General features: G+C 39.5%; 1 protein-coding gene across 1 annotated transcript in view; it reads right to left on the reverse strand.

The window, feature by feature from the left end:
* CFAP47 (cilia and flagella associated protein 47) overlaps nt 1-16791 on the reverse strand; it is a 467420-nt gene that overhangs the window by 419536 nt on the left and 31093 nt on the right. Inside the window, 5 exon segments of the mRNA XM_059678706.1 lie at nt 3038-3273; nt 8023-8150; nt 9956-10116; nt 10657-10885; nt 15169-15307. Coding sequence (XP_059534689.1) covers nt 3038-3273; nt 8023-8150; nt 9956-10116; nt 10657-10885; nt 15169-15307 — 893 coding nt within the window.

Raw genomic sequence — 16791 nt, forward strand, 5'->3', positions numbered from 1 at the left:
CATAAAAAGAAGAAATTCTGGCCATTTGTGACAACATGGGTGGACTTTGAGGGCATTATTCTAAGTGAAATAAGTCAAAGAAAGATAAATAGCCTATGATCTCACTTATACATAAAATATTAAATTTAAATTAAGTATTTTTAAACTGGTTAATTTTAATTAATTAAATATTAAGAATACAATTTCATTTACATAGAATCAGGAAGAATAGAATACTTAGAAATAATTACTTAGAAGAATTGCAAGACTTGTACACTGAAAACTAAAAAAAAAAAGAAAAAAAATTAAAAGAAATTTTAAGACAACTAAATGGAAAGATATCCAATTTTCATGAATTGTAAGATTTAATATCATTAAAATGGCTATACTCCCAAATAGATTTATAGATTCAATACAAATTCCTATCAAAAATCTCAGCTGCTATTTTGTTGCTGTTGTTTTTGTTTTAAGGGTGGTTCTCTATTTGTTTTTACAGAAATTGTAAACTTATTCTAAAATTCACATAGGTGTCAAAGGGTCCCAAATTGGTTAAAAATATTTCTTAAAAAGAGCAAACTGCAATGACTCAAGTTTTTCAATTTTAAAAATCACTAGAATATTAACCAGTATGTACATTGTAGTGTTGCAGAAAACCAAGCGACACTTTAAAGAAATGGAGGGACACTGTTTAATTACACCAGTGGACTCGGGGAATAGCTTCCAAATCTGAGTACCGAAACATGCAAGGAGCCTCTTTTTATATCTCCCTATGGTCTTGTCCCACAAATATGGATTATTTTCTGGGGCAGTGCACTATTCACAGTTTTATGGCCTCTGTAACAGGTTCTGCAAGACCAGTTTCTGGGAAGAAGTAATGACTTAATTATAGGTTAGCTTGCTGGCATGGATTCCAATTGCTAGCCCCCAAAATATCAGGATTACATTTGAATTAGTCCTTTTTAGCCTTCTCAGTAGTACTGGCATAAGGATAAACATAAAGAAGTAAAATATAATTTGGAGGTCAGAAATAAACTCTTACATTCACAGTCAATTTATTTTTTGATAAGTGTGCCAAGATTCTAGAATAACTGGACATCAATATGTAAAGGAATGAATCTGGATCTCTAAATAAAACCATGTAAACTCAAAATGGCTAATACATTTAATGAACTCAAATTTTTAAGACAAAAACATAGGAACAAATATTAATGACCTTAGATATTCTATGACTACCTAGATATGATACTAAAAGCACAACAGATAAAAGAAAAATTAGAAAAACTGAACTTGATTAAAAAAGCAGCCACAGACAGAAGAGCGGGTATATACCAGTAATAGTTTACCTAAAAGAACAGGCAATGGGCCAGATTCGGCCTGCGGACCATAAGTCAGCCAACTCCTAGTTTAGAGGCTCTGGGAAAGAGTTACCTGAGTGCAGACAGTAGTGAGAAAGACAAAAGGAGCCCTTGACATCCACAAGCTGGCCTGGTATTCACACATATATATGCCTTGGTATTCAACTTTTCTGCTCTGTACCAGCAGTACCAGGCTAGGGCCAGTTAAGTTTCAAAGTTGAAAATTCTACTGAACCTTGAAGGTCTGGTTCTTATACGAAGACCTTTCTACCTGGCTGGGAGAAAACACACTGCCCTCTGAGTTTCTTTACCAACACCTTGTTACGGCTCTCTTTTGAACACACTATTTGGCATTCTTCCTAAACCCTACTTGTCAGTGTATGTCTTATACTTCCTTAGTGCATTCAAAAAATGCTTACCTGCTGGAATGATGGAGGGAAGGAGGCAGCGCTGCTGCTCAAGCCTCCTGGCTGCCCTTGGAGGAGACACCAGAGAAATGCAGACTGTGTTTGTCCCAGGTTCCTACCACCACCACGAGGTATCTGCCTTCTGTTCACCATGAGTCCCGCTCGTTCCTGGCTGGAGCTGGAGTCTACAGTCTGCGCAGCCGCAGATGTGACGTTCTGAACCACGTAGCGTAGCCTACGTCCCGGATGCCCCCACTATGCCCCTGCTAGGCAGGCGTTGCCCACATGGGACCACAAGTAGATGATGGGGTGCAACAGGCCCCTGTGGGCCTGTAGGTGAGGATCCAGAACTACAAGCATCTGAGCCTATGCCTGCCTGGACCTGTCATCTTCCCTGCACTCAGACAGCTCCTACCCACCTGATGCTGGCCTATCTGATGATGCTGGGCATCCAGTTGACAGCCTGCCCTTGGATCTGCCACCCCTCACTGCGCCCCAGGCACACAATGCCCGTGACTAGTGGCTGCAGGATGCCTTCCATATCTGCCTCTGAAGAGCAGGGGGTAGAGGTTGGGGGACGGGGAGGGATATGCAAAAGGCTTAGAAACTCACCCCTTTAGCAAGTACTCAGACTATGGTACTGTTTTGCCCCATATCCCCTCACTTCATGGGAGGACACAGCCAGGGCGCCTCAGAGGCAAAACAGCCACAATCTCTCTCTTTTGTCTTGGGTTAGCTGGCACTGGGGCAGGCAATTGGGCTGCAGCTTCTGCCCAGGCATTGGACCTCCACTTCTGCCAGATGTATACCCCAGCTTGGCCAGCCTTCAGTCTGACAGTGTGACCCAAAGAATCTTGACACCCCCTAGCATCTCTGGGATTGGGATGAGTACCTGGCTCCCACCTCCTTTTCACCTTTTGTTGCTATTGGCAGCTGCTGGCATGCTGGCATCTCACACTTGTTCCTGGGTTCCACTGTCTAAACAAGGGCTGTGGGGCCTATTCCTGCATCCTGGGAGTGCCAGGATATTTAGGGGCTGGCCTCTAGGGCAGTAGAGAAATAAATACTCTCTCAGAAAAACAATTTTTTAGAAGCTGTAACTATTTCTTGCACTTCTTTACATTTCCTATAGTGTCAGATGCGTTTCTGGGCAGATGAGAAGCACTTAAATAATTATGGATAGTGTGTGTCAATACAAAAGTATTCATTACTATACCACAGAAGAGATACACTTTATAAACATTGGTGCAAAAAAAATTTTTTTGAATATGTGAAAGCATAGAAGAATTATCTTACCTGAAAACATCCTGCATCAATATTGTCCCTTTCAGGTTTAACTCTAAAATTTGCAGTTTTTCTAAAGTGGTACATCACAGGAAGTGTTTTGGATCGATTTTTCATAATAAATGAAATCGTTGAATATTCACCAATGGAACAAGTTGGGAAAGTAAGAAAGCTTCCTGAATTAAATTGCATTATAACAGGAAGTCCTGAACCTGTTAGTGCTAATTCCAGTTTCTGACGTTGATCATCTGTAAAAACAATAGTTGCTTTTTAACATAAAAGTGTTTTGGGAATCCAAAATATACAGTATTTGCTCAGTCCAAAAAAGTGTTATCTGAAAGATCTGATGCTCATTCAATTTTTCCTTCAACAAAAACAGTGAGTGCCTTCTCTGCACCAAGTACTTGTTAGGAGGAAAAAAGAAGGCCTTTCTTTTTCTTTACTGTGGCCTTCCACAATTTATGAGAAGCACCTGGTAATTAAACCCCAAGATTGTCAGCTCCTCTGATTCAAACAACCCCTCTGTTCAACTGCAAGACAAAGATAAACTTCTTTCAAGGCTACATTCTTGCATACCCCGCCTCCTCCCCAGAAAATGGGGGCTAGAAAGTTTCTAGTTAGTAAAAGGGCTCTACTCCCTCATATTGAAAACCAAGCTGCCCCCCCTTTTTGAATTCTTTGTAACTTTTGCTCTAAGAATGTTTTACAGACTCTGGGAAAACTCTGGGAAAATACTGATAAGACACCTCCCCAGGACACCTGCCCCGCCCCCCTCCTGAAGAACTAACAAAGACAACCCCCCTGATGTCTGCTCAATTTCAGCCCCAAAATCCTCCTCCCTTCCTTGTCACCTAGCAACAGCAGCCATTAAAGAAGCAGGCCGTTGTTTACTTCCTCACCTTTGTATTGATTAGCAATGCAGTGGCCCTTTCCTTTCAGGGAAAATAAAGTGATATCTCTCTCTCTCTCTCTCTCTCTCTCTCTCTCTCTCTCTCTCCCCCCCCCCCCTCAGTTGTGAATTCTTTTACAGCCCCACAGGCCCCAAAAACCCTAACATTACTCTTCTAGGCCTTGGGGATAACAGCAGTGAATAAAATAGACAATGTTCAAGCTCTCAGGGACTTTGCATTCTAGTGAGGTGACATTGACAATAAAATAAGTAAATATAAACCATTTCAGAGGCGATGAAGTGTTATGTACAAAGGTAACTTAGGGTGAAGGGGATCAGAATTTGTCACCCACAACTATGCATTTTTGGCATAAGGGAAATTTTAGAAACAGCAGACACAGGAAAAACTCTGGAACCTAGAAGTTATCCTTTTGTAAGAGACTTTACATTTATCAGGGAAATATCCATTTGTAAGGGTGTCTTCCTCTCTGCACCAGAAAGGAACTCTTATCAATGGAGAAGGCACAGACCTAAAACTGCAAAATAACCTTATCCTCTTTTACTATTGTCTGCCTAAAAATCTCCCATAATTGGCTCCTCACCCCCAGTATCCTTTGTCTTTAGCTGGAGGTGGTATTTAAGGTGGTGCCCTGGGCTATTTCAAAGAGTTACTCAGTTTTCCTGGGTATCTCCCAACTATGCTGGAAATACACATTATTAAACTTAGGTAGGTTTTTCTCCTGTTATCTATCTTTTATTATAGTGGGTCTCAATCAAGAATTTAGAAGAGTAGAAGAAAAATTCTTTTTCCTCTCCTACAAGGGTAAGACAGAGCACATGATCTTGGGGCTGCTCTTTTATACGGGGGAATCCAAAAAGGCATCTCTGATAGGGAGACATTTGAGCAAATGTATAAAGAGACTCTGGAAAAAAATCATGTGAAAATCTTGTAAAAGTGCTTTCCAAATAGAACAGCAAGGACAAAACTCTAAGGCAGGAATTTGCTTGGCATGTTCCAAAAATCCTAAGGAGCCAAATATGTCTGGTGAGCAATGGTCAGATTTAAGATAGATAGATAGATAGATAGATTTATTTATTTATTTATATTTATTTATATTTTTATATTTTTATTTATTTATTTATTTATTTATTTATTTATTTATTTATTTATTTAGAGAGATTTGTTGTTCCACCCATTTATTCACTCATTGGTTGCTTCTTGTATGTGCCCTGACCAATGATCAAACCCACAACCTTGGGATATTAGGATGATGCTCTAACCAACTGAGCTACCTGGCCAGGGCTAAGATCTATATTTGAGGGGAGTTAACAACATTTGCTGATGGATTGGATGTAGACTATGAAATTAGACATATGATCAATGATGATGCTAAGGATTTTGGGCTGAGCAACTGAAGTGATGGAATTGCCACTTCTTGAGACAGGAAAGAATGTGTGTGGTGCGGGGGGGGGGGGGGGGGGGGGACAGGTTATGCAGAAGCTAGGAGTTAAGTCTGGGCTTGTTCAGTCTGAGATGCCTAGTAGATATCCAAGTGAAAATGTCTACTAGGTCACTTAATGTATTTATAAGTTTAGAGTAAAGATGAAGGAGGAAGTATTGAAGATTTGAGGTGAAAAGAGGTGTGTGATATCAATCTCAATTGTGAGAATGTAAATGGAGGAATGCAGCAGAAATGGCAAACAGCTTAAAGGACCTACTTGGGGTTAGTGATTGTAGATTAAAAAGTAAAACATCACAAAACAGTCCTTGCTGTTCTATCTGGTTTTGTTTTTCTCCATCACAAGTAGCTTCCCAGGTGCACTCACAAAGCAGGCTGAGATTAAAGATTTTCCACTCAGTCAATATGGGAGATGGGCCAAGATATTTAAGTGTACATGGGAAAAGGTGACTAAAATAATGGACAATCCTATCTAATAAAAGAGAAAAATGGTAATTGGCGTACGACGATACCCTTTTCATTGGCTAATCAGGGCTATATGCAAATTAACTGCCAACTAAGATTGGCAGTTAACTGCCAACTAAGATTGGCAGTTAACTGCCAACTAAGATTGGCAGTTAACTGCCAACAAGATGGCGGTTAATTTGCATACGTAGGCACAATGCAGGGAGGAGAAAGGGAAAGCAGGAAGAAGCCCCCTGCCACTGACAGTGATCAGAAACCCAGGGGGGAGCTAAGAGCTGGGGGGCAGGGCAAAGGCGGGTCCCCGCTGCCCGGGCCGGAGCCTGCAACCGCGGGAGCTGGGGGTCCCCTGCCCGGCCTGACACCTCTGCCGGAGGCCTCAGGCCTGGGCAAGGGGCCGATCCGGTGATTGGTGATCGGAGGGTGATGAGGGTCAACTCCTCTGGCCGAGGCATCAGGCCTGGGTGGGGGGCGGAGCCGGGGATTGGGGGGATATGATGGTCCCCTTGCCCAGGCCTGAAGCCTGGGTTAGAGGCATCAGGCTTGGGCAGGGGTTGGAGCAAGCAATCAGAGGGAGATGGGGGTCCCCTGCCCAGGCATGATTCCTGGGCCAGAGGCCTCAGGCCTGGGCGGGGGCCAGAGCCAGTGATCAGGGGGAGATGGGGGTCCCCTGTCCAAGCCTGACACCTCTGGCGGAGGCGTCAGGCCTGGGCAAGGGGCCGATCCTGCGATTGGAGGGTGATGGGGGTCAACGCCTGAGGGCTCCCAGTATGTGAGAGGAGGCAGGCTGGGCTGAGGGACACTCCCCCGCCGCACACACACACACACACCCAGTGCACGAATTTCGTGCACCGGGCCCCTAGTGGAATATAAACTGGGTAATAACAGAAACGTGAACTTTTGGAGATACTAAAAAGAAGGTAGGAACTATGAATTGGATGTTCTAATTGGGTGAAAGAGCAGTTTTGCAGAGAAAGAATCCCAAAAGAGCATTTGTATTTCTGCACTGATGCTCTTACTAGCCAATCCTAGACTTTAAATTACCTTTAAGGCAAACCTAGCATCTCCATCTCTAGCCATTCCAAAGTAGATAAATTTGTAATCCTGGAACTAATACTATAACAATGATCAGCAGGCAGAGCTCAATATCATAAACCATTATATAAATAATAACAGAGCAATCTGTGCCCTAAGAACACAATTCAACCCTGCTCAACAAAATTTATCACTGTACTGACATTCAAGTCTTTTACACTCTTGACTTGCCATGGCTCATCTTTCTGGATTTGATCCCTCACCTGCCTATATCTTTATTTTCTCTTTGATCTGTCTTATTAAGCTGACCTCCAAGTCTTGTTCCATTTTCGCTCACTGCAGCCCATCCAATATTACCTGAGAATGTAAAAAGTGCAATGCATCTCAACATGTGGCCTGTAAAGCATATGCACTTATCAATATCCTATAACAGGATATTGAACCCTATTTACCAGAGCTCTAGGTGGTGTTCTTTGACTGTTACTATATATAGATTCTGGAGCTGAGGATCTGGTAAAGATGGAATGGGTCATTTGTTCCAATATCAATCTCTAGAAGACAAACTAAGATTATATAGGAAAAGAAGACAAGTTTATTATTTTTGTTTTCAACTAAACTATAGATCAGCGATTTGCAACCTTTTTCATCTCATGACACAGATAAACTAATGACAAAAATTTTGCAGCACGCCAAGAAATATAATTTTGCTGATCTGACAAAAAATAGGTATAATTTTGATTCATTCTCACTGGACAGCTATTGTTATGTTGGCTGTTGTCATTTTTTTATTTTACAATCTAAGGGAAAAATGATCAGTGACCCTGACTACATAGTCAGGTATTGCATGTTTTAAAAATCTGTGGCACACCAGTTGAAAATTACTGCTCTAGAACATCCTATTTATCTAATGTTATTTAAAAACAATAATTTTCCCTAAATTATAGTTGGAAGATTACTATGCAAATGATTCTGAGGTTGATTTTTTTCCTTACATGCCTCAGAAGACACTTTAAGATATCTTGATTATTTGCATTTTTGTTCTATTCAATAGTTATATACTTTTATTATATTGCTTCTAAACATATTGATGTCCAAACTTTTAAACAATTTAAACTACTATAAATTTATGATTAGATTCATTTCACACTTACTTTTGATGGTTTTAGAGTTATCATCTCTCAAAAACCCATCCTTACTTCCTACAGAGTCAAATCTCACAAAAACAGCATAGTCTTGCCTGTGTGAAGGTTCATAATCCTTTTTTCCTTCGGTAATTTCCCTGTAAAAAATTACAATCAGTTATTTTTAAAGCAAAGACAGTGCACTTTGTTACCTCTCACAAGGGAATATCAACTGAATCCTTAAATCTATGCAAAGAGATGAAAGTTCAGGAATAAAAATATGATTGTGAACCACAGTTTTCAATATTACTGGGCAGACAGAGACTTGCCAAAAAAAGGCCACAAAATGTAAATATCCCCCCAAAATTGAGTTCATGGCAACATTTGCAAGAGCAATTTACAAACACTGTCAGCTCCAATGCCACTTTCTATATAAAGGTTTTTCTTTCTATGCACACTTCATTGCTGGCTAAGGTCTGTTCATTTCTCTAAAATAGTCCTTCTTGCCCAGCTGTGATGGCTCTGGATTAAGCATCATCCCATGGACTAAGAGGTCCCTGGTTCAATTCCCAGTCAGGTTGCGGGCTTGATCCCCAGTATGGGGTGCAGGAGGCAGCCAATCAATGATTCTCTCTCATCATTGATGTTTCTATCTCTCTCTCTCTTCCGCTCTGAAATCAATAAAAACATATTTTAAAATAGTCCTTCTTAACCCAGGATGTAATTGCAAACCTCTGTTACATAAGTGTTCCTCCCATAGACAAAGAACATATGGCTAGCCACACCCTCATTACAGAACAGGTAACTTAGAGAACAAGATTTGGAGAAAAGGCAAAGAAAGATGTGAGGAAGAAAAGTAGGACCAAAGACATAGATGGGTTACATCACAGGCCTACACACTGGCAATCTTTACTTCTTAACTAGAAGTCAGGTTTTTTAGCAGTGGATACTCAAATACATGCACAAAAGGCTGATATTAAATATTACCTAAGAATGCAAATAGAATGTTGAGAACATATGTAACTAAGACTTCAACTCATACACATATCTATAAGTTTATGCTAGACTCTCAATTACCATGCTGCTATGAAAAGAAATTCTTACTTATAATTTTAAAGATTTTGTATTACTTTTACAGATTCACCAAAGAAATTCCTGTATGAAGGTATGGTAAATAAGGCAAGTATAGACTGTACAAATAGAACATTTACTTGATGGATTCCTCTCCTTAACCCTACTCAGTTTCAGCAAACAATTGGTATCATCAAGGGACACTATAGCCATAAAAAGGACATTACCCAGTTCCTGCCGTCTCACAAACAAGGGCAAGCATATGTACAATTAAATGGGTTATCACCACACACTATACAACCTCTCAAGTGTAGCTTAAATTGCTACTACATATTTAAAATAGCATTTCCAAATATTTTCAAACTAAATAACCAAACCAAGGACTCAGAATTATGAAAAATATCCATTGGCAAGAGTCCTCAAAGTCTGTATGAATTTCAGCTACCAACTCTGGTTGATTCCAGCAATTGCTATAGGCTTAATATTAATTCATGAAACTCAGTCAGCAAGCATTTTGCCCTGGCAGGAGCACTGCATCCTCTTTGGAGGCATCTAGAACATACTACATGCCACTGGCCATCATCTAACTTCTGCAGTGACAATAAGGCCTTGGTTGCAGAGATTTGTTTGGAGCCACAACCCAAAACTTTCACTTCCACCACCTCATTTCCACAAGGTCTGGAGAGATTTTTAATTTAACATGAAGTAGTTAGATCATATTTTTAAATATTGGAGATAATATTAAGCATGTTAGGAATAGTTAGAACCATAACAAGAGAAATCCGATTTTTGCCTCTTGGCAAGTTTTAATGTTAAAGTCAGTCTGATGAATGAATGGTTAATGTACTTTCCATTAATAAGCAACATCACAATGGAATTGATTTTTGCTTACTTTGGGCTGAAACAAAGTGTAATTTTAGTCTTTTGATAAGGTGGTAATCTCCCTTCATTAGGAACACAGGAGATAAAGGTGGTAATATCCAAATTCTTTATTTGTCTTATGAAGGTGAGATTATTTATAGCAACATCTGTTCTTTGTTGCATATTTGTACCCTGTAATACAAATCAGAAATAAAAGAGTATTAAGGAAAACATTAACAAAATATTTTTAGAGGTCATAAAATAATTATAGAAATTCCAGCATCTAAAAAATAGAGAATATGTGTGCCTTTAAAGTAACATACATAAATTTGACGAAGGTACATCATAAAATTTAAATAACTTAAAAAAAACTGATGAGAGCAGAAACCCCACAATTAGTCACTTATTTATAAGAAACACTTGTCTGATTTACTTCAGATATATTACTATCAGTGTTAGTTTAATTTACTGAATTTTTTCAGGTTACTTTTGAAGATACATGAAATAAAATTTTATTTATCTGCATGTTAAAACATATTTAGAATAATTAAACAATTAAACAGCTTGTTGGGAAGATGGATTTGAGAGTTAGTTTTCCCATGTTCTCAAGCTAGGCCTTCTTGATCAATAAACCTTTCCTTGCTCTTAAAAACAAAACAAAAAGCAACTTGTTGGCTATCAGTTCAAAACAATTTGTTTCAAAACGTGATACCTGATGCACTATTTACTTACCAATTCTTCTCCAACTGAATCATTTTGTATTATTGCTACCCAATTTATAAGTTCTGGGCTATTATTGAATAGAACTGCATGTTCAATCTTCGATGTTCCAAAGTAAGTACAACCAAAGTGTACGCATTCCAGCTTTTGATTACCATTCATTCTTAACAATTCAAGAATCTGCTCAACCACACGACCTCTGATATATAAGAGTACATCTGGACGACCTTGCAAACTCACTCTATAAGATAATGAATTATACATATATTTTTAATTAGAATTCTATATACTCTTTCTCCTAAATACTGATATAAACATAACTTTTATAAAATCACATTATAATTAAAATTCAAAGGCCCAAGAGCAGTTACTTTCACATACATGTGACTGTCATGTCCTCTGTCTGAATCTATACAGCAGAATGGCATATATACAACCTAATTCACACATTGTATGCGGGAAACGTATTTATACGTTTTACGTATTTATACGTTCTGCCAGTGTAGTAGAGCACAGGACATGTATTAATACGTTTTTTATAGACTAGCGGTAGAATGCAAGTAACGTATAAATACGTAAACTAAAGTTATCGTAATTTTACTGAACGTTGCCATTTGCGCAAAAAATTAGCAAAAATAGCCCGCGCCACCTGTTAGCACGTGATAAAAACTACCCGCAAACAATGTGTTCACTGTCTCCAGGAAACAACAAAGTTGGGAAACAATCACAGGAACTAATCCCAAAGAGAACTTATTGGTATGTTCATATCACCAATTATTTTGTAAATACTAGAGTTAGATGGAAAAAATTATACCTCTAGTTCTAGAATTCTAAGATTCTTTTCTAACTCATCCTACTCAACAAAGTACAAATTGGGAGTATGGGGTCACCCCCATCCTTATACAGTAGGTCCTCAGGTTACGTCAGAGATCCATTCCTACAGCTCGATGTAACGCGATTTCCACTGTAAGTTGAACCCACCAACATAAGCACCTACGCCACTCACATGGAGCATATACAGAGTAGTAATGAAGTGAAACAGTAAAAACAATTTAAAAGAAAGATAACAATTCCTGACCTTTACTTGTGGTAAATAAATAATAAAAAACATAAAGCACATATATACATATGTCGAAATGACCGAACTTTTTTTTTTTTTATAATTAAACTAGAGGTCCAGTGCACAAAAATTTGTGCATGCACTCGGGGGGGGGGGTGGTCCCTCAGCCTGGCCCGTGCCTCTTGCAGTCTGGGACCCCTCAGGGGATGACCAGCTGCTGGCTTAGGCCAGTTCCCTGGGGGATTGGGTCTAAGCTGGCAATCAGACATCCCTCTGGCAGCCCGGGAGCCCTTGGGGGATGTCCACTTGCCAGTGGGGAGCAGACCTAAGCTGCAGTCAGACATCCTTAATGCTGCTGAGGAGGTGGGAGAGGCTCCCACCACCATTGCTATACTGGCAGCCATCAGCCTGGCTTGTGGCTGAGCAGAGCTCCCTCTGTGGGAGAGCACTGACCCTCAGGAGGCAGCTCCTGCATTGAGTGTCTGCCCCCTGGTGGTCAGTGTGTGTCATAGTGACCAGTCATTCCCAGTTGTTCTGCTGTTAGGGTCAATTTGCATATTACCCTTTTATTATATAGGATGGGAAATGGTGACATAAACACGAAATGACATACGTCGAGTCCAACGTAACCCGAGGATTGTCTGTAACTCAATTCCCTACAAAGTAAATTATTTCAGCAAAATCCCACTCTTTGCTGAAATGCACACACATACCCCCCGTAAAACTTCACTTCCCAGACTAATTTGAATTCCCTTTGGAAACTGGCCCCCACACCAAATGTACCTTTCTCTGGCCCAAATGCAATGCTTTTGAATCTTGCCCCATCAAATACCACAAACAACTGATCTCTCCACAAACTAGGTCCTTAGCTTACACTCTGTCTCTGTCACACTGGACATGGTCGATATCACCTCTTGACACATCTCTCCTCCCCCTTAGCTTCCTTGACACCATACTTTGCTGGTTTTCCTCTCACTTATTCAGACTCTACCTTTCTCATTCTTCTAAGATTCAGATATTTTGTAAATTCCATGACTAATGGTATTTCTCTCCTATTCTTTCATATGCTACGCTCCTCAAATTATTTTCAACACTTCATGCTTCATTGACAACTTATCCACTGACAACTCTCAAACCAATATACCTAGAAAAAAAAATTTCTGGGACTCAAGATAAATAAATCTAATTGGCTCTACAGTATTCTACAAAACAAATCAATTCCAAAATTTTAAAACTGAACTCAGATCTTTTCCCACAGATATGCCCCTTCTCTAACCTTCTCTTTCTATAACCACTCACTGAATCTAGTCAAATCTATCTCTATAACATACCTCTAATCTGCAGAATTCTCTGCATACTCCCAATCTGTACCTGAGCGAAGCCTTTATCATTTCTCTCTTTGCTTTATTATTATAGAGTCTAGTCAGGCTACCCATTCCATATCTGTACTCACTGCTATTAGCACAACCTTTCTAAAATACAAACTAATTAAGATACTCCCATCTTAAAATTTTCCTGATATTCCATAGCCTTCACAATAGGACCTAAACTATTAGGGCTCACAACTATTTCTCAAACTTTTTCCTTTGCTGTGACCTTCAGTAAGAAATATATCTTACATTGCAAGATATATTTAGGAAGCACAAACACACACACACACAGCTTTATAAAACATTTGCCCTTACTAGGTGAGATGCATTCTGATATTCTCAACTTCATTGTTTTAATACTGGTGATGCCCCATTGTAGTGATTGCACATCCCACTAATGAAATGAGACTTAAAGCATTAAATAACACTGTCCTATGAAATCCTTTAATGGACCCTACACCATTCTGTTTTCCTGGTCTGATCTTACATCACTCCTTACCTCCATCTCTTTGTCTCTACACTCCTCAGACTCCCAGTGTGCAACACTGTCTATTCACCTCTAGGAGTTCAAGTCTTCTAGTTGCTCTGCCTAAAATTTGGATATTTTGTAAATTCCATGACTAATGGTATTTCTCTCCTACTCTTTCATATGCTACGCTCCTCAAATTATTTTCAACACTTCATGCTTCATTGACAACTTATCCACTGACAACTCTCAAACCAATATACCTAGAAAAAAAATTTTTCTGGGACTCAAGATAAATAAATCTAATTGGCTCTACAGTATTCTACAAAACAAATCAATTCCAAAATTTCAAAACTGAACTCAGATCTATTCCCACAGATATGCCCCTTCTCTAACCTTCTCTTTCTATAACCACTCACTGAATCTAGTCAAATCTATCTCTATAACATACCTGTAATCTGCAGAATTCTCTGCATACTCCCAATCTGTACCTTCCTTTGAATTAGCCAATCGCAAAAGACTGTGCACCTGAGCTCCAATCAAGAGCAAGGGACAGGTCATGTGTGTCAGGGATTATAAATCCCGAGCAGACCGCCAACTCCTATCATCAACACCTACCTCCACTACACACACACACACACACACACACACACACACACGCACACACACACAGCCCAAATCACACCACTGCTCTATGTCTAATTCCTACTCACCAATGAGTGTTTTGTTCAACTATTACCTCCTTAGTGGAGCCCTTACTTGATCCACTCCCTCACTCCCACAAAATCCAAACTAGTACCTCCTGTTATATATACCCAAATACCATCCTCTGGTTCTTCCCATTTTTGAATCCCTTGTTTAGTTTTAGAAATAAGGCAAGCCTCCCAAGTCAGGGGTCCTGGTAGAACACAAAACATATTGGGGAGCCAGGCAGCAAGGCAAACATCTTTACATCTACGTAGAAGGGTGCGTACGCATGGTCTGGAAGCATGCGTACACCAAGTAGGTGGTCTGCTCGGGATTTATAATCCCTGACACACATGACCTGTCCCTTGCTCTCGATTGGAGCTCAGGTGCACAGTCTTTTGCGATTGGCTAATTCAAAGGAAGGGATTGGCCTTTGCTGTTTCAAGATGGCGGCCCCAGGAGAACTGCAAGCCATGCAGCCAACATGGCGGCTGCCAAGTCACGTAGTCCAAAATGGAGGCTGTCTAAACCAGGGGTGGACAAACTTTTTGACTCGAGGGCCACAATGGGTTCTTAAACTGGACCGGAGGGATGGAACAAAAGCATGGATGGAGTGTTTGTGTGAACTAATATAAATTCAAAGTAAACATCATTACATAAAAGGGTACGGTCTTTTTTTTCAATAGTTTTATTCATTTCAAACGGGCCGGATCCGGCCCGCGGGCCGTAGTTTGCCCACGGCTGGTCTAAACTGTTCTTTGACAGAAAAGATGATTTGTTTACTCTCACATTTAGCAAATATTATGGACTCAATTTATTACTGCTGACTGAAAAACCAATGAGGCTAACCCACATTCAAAGACAATAGGCATATCTGAAAAGAGAAAAACAGGAAAGTATTAAGTACTATATTAGAATTAAGCACCATAGTACACACTCACATTGCCACTTCATTTACAAGGCTGGGCTGGTCTGCACAGAATTCCACTTTAATAATCCTTGAGGACTTGGGCTCCACAATACCATCACTTGGAGAAACTACAATGGGTAATTGGCCCTGGTATTTTGTTGTAAACATACCTAAGGAGAACAAGAGCAGGTGGTTCACATCTGGATCCTTACAATATTACATTCATACCTTGGTAGAGGATAGACAAATATTAGAGTATATGGTCTACTGAAGACCAAGAACTACAGCTTTGGCTATAAGTCCAGATTCTAGGGTCACCAAAGATGTGAGCCTAGTGTTAAGACTTAACTTTCATCAATAGCTAAAATATATTGCCTGCTTACTGCATTCAGATACTTATGCTAAGAGCTTTGCATATTGTATTCTATTTAATGCTCATAACGATTCCTTGATATAGGTTGTCATTACCTCCATAAATAATGAAATAGAAGCTGAGAAAGGTTGAGTGACTTGTCCAAAGACATACAACTATTGTGGTAGATTAGATGGTTAACTCCAATTCTCCACCCTTCTCTGCATCCTTACCATTACCCTAGCATGGACAAAGTATGTTTCCCTACCCCTTGACTTTGAACTTGATCATGTGATTTACTTTGGCCAACAGCATTTGGCTAGTTGTAACAATATGCCAGCTCTAACCCCAGATGTTCTCCTGCAGTTCTACAATGAGAAATGTTTCTCAAGTAGCCGCTGTCCCTTTGGCATGTGCCCTAGAATGAGCAAATATGGAGCACAGCCACCCAACTCACTCACAGACCTGTAGTAACAGAACAGCCCCAGCGGCCTCAGCCTGAAGCAGCCACCCACCTGAGCACAATCAAGTTCCAGCCAATCATCATACAAATGAAAAATATAAAAATAATTGCCTTTTTTTCATATACAGAGTTGTGGGGTGGTTTGTAACATAGCAATATTTGATTACTATAGCTAATAACTAAATAATTGAGCTGGGACTTTCACCTGGATGTTTCTGACCATAGGACTCAAACTTATAGCCACTGCCACTTCTCTATAGATGAATTAATGCAATTCACACAGGAAAAGGGCAAAAGGAATGGGTTTCTAGAATCAACCAGCATATGAGAAGGAGGCTACAAAAATTTCTTCTATAAGTAGAAATGGTTCATAATTTATGGTTATATTTGGCACCTATATTAGAGCACACAATACTTGAGATCAGATACTATCTTTCTCATTTCTATGGTCCTAGTACCCACATAGTGCCTAGTACAAATCTGTGTTCAAAATATGTCCAACAAATAGAAGCAGTCACAAGTTTCTTAAATATCATTATACAATATTAAAACAAATACCATTATACAATATTAAAACATACTGCCAACATAAACAACTTTGAAAATTTCTAATTCACCCGTTTTAAATCATAATTGATGACATTTTCCAAAAGTATTCACTTAACTTAGGAGAATAAAATATTAGCATAATAAAAGTACTGAAAACATAAAAAGACAATAAAATGTTTTTAAGTACAGAAATAAACTGACGGAAAAGGCAAATTCACAGTAAGAAAATTTGTTAATTCAATTATTTTAGGGAAGTGCTAATGGCATAATATTTCAGGTTTATTTTCTGT

The sequence above is a fragment of the Myotis daubentonii genome, chromosome X, assembly GCF_963259705.1.
Source record: "Myotis daubentonii chromosome X, mMyoDau2.1, whole genome shotgun sequence".
NCBI lineage: Eukaryota > Metazoa > Chordata > Mammalia > Chiroptera > Vespertilionidae > Myotis > Myotis daubentonii.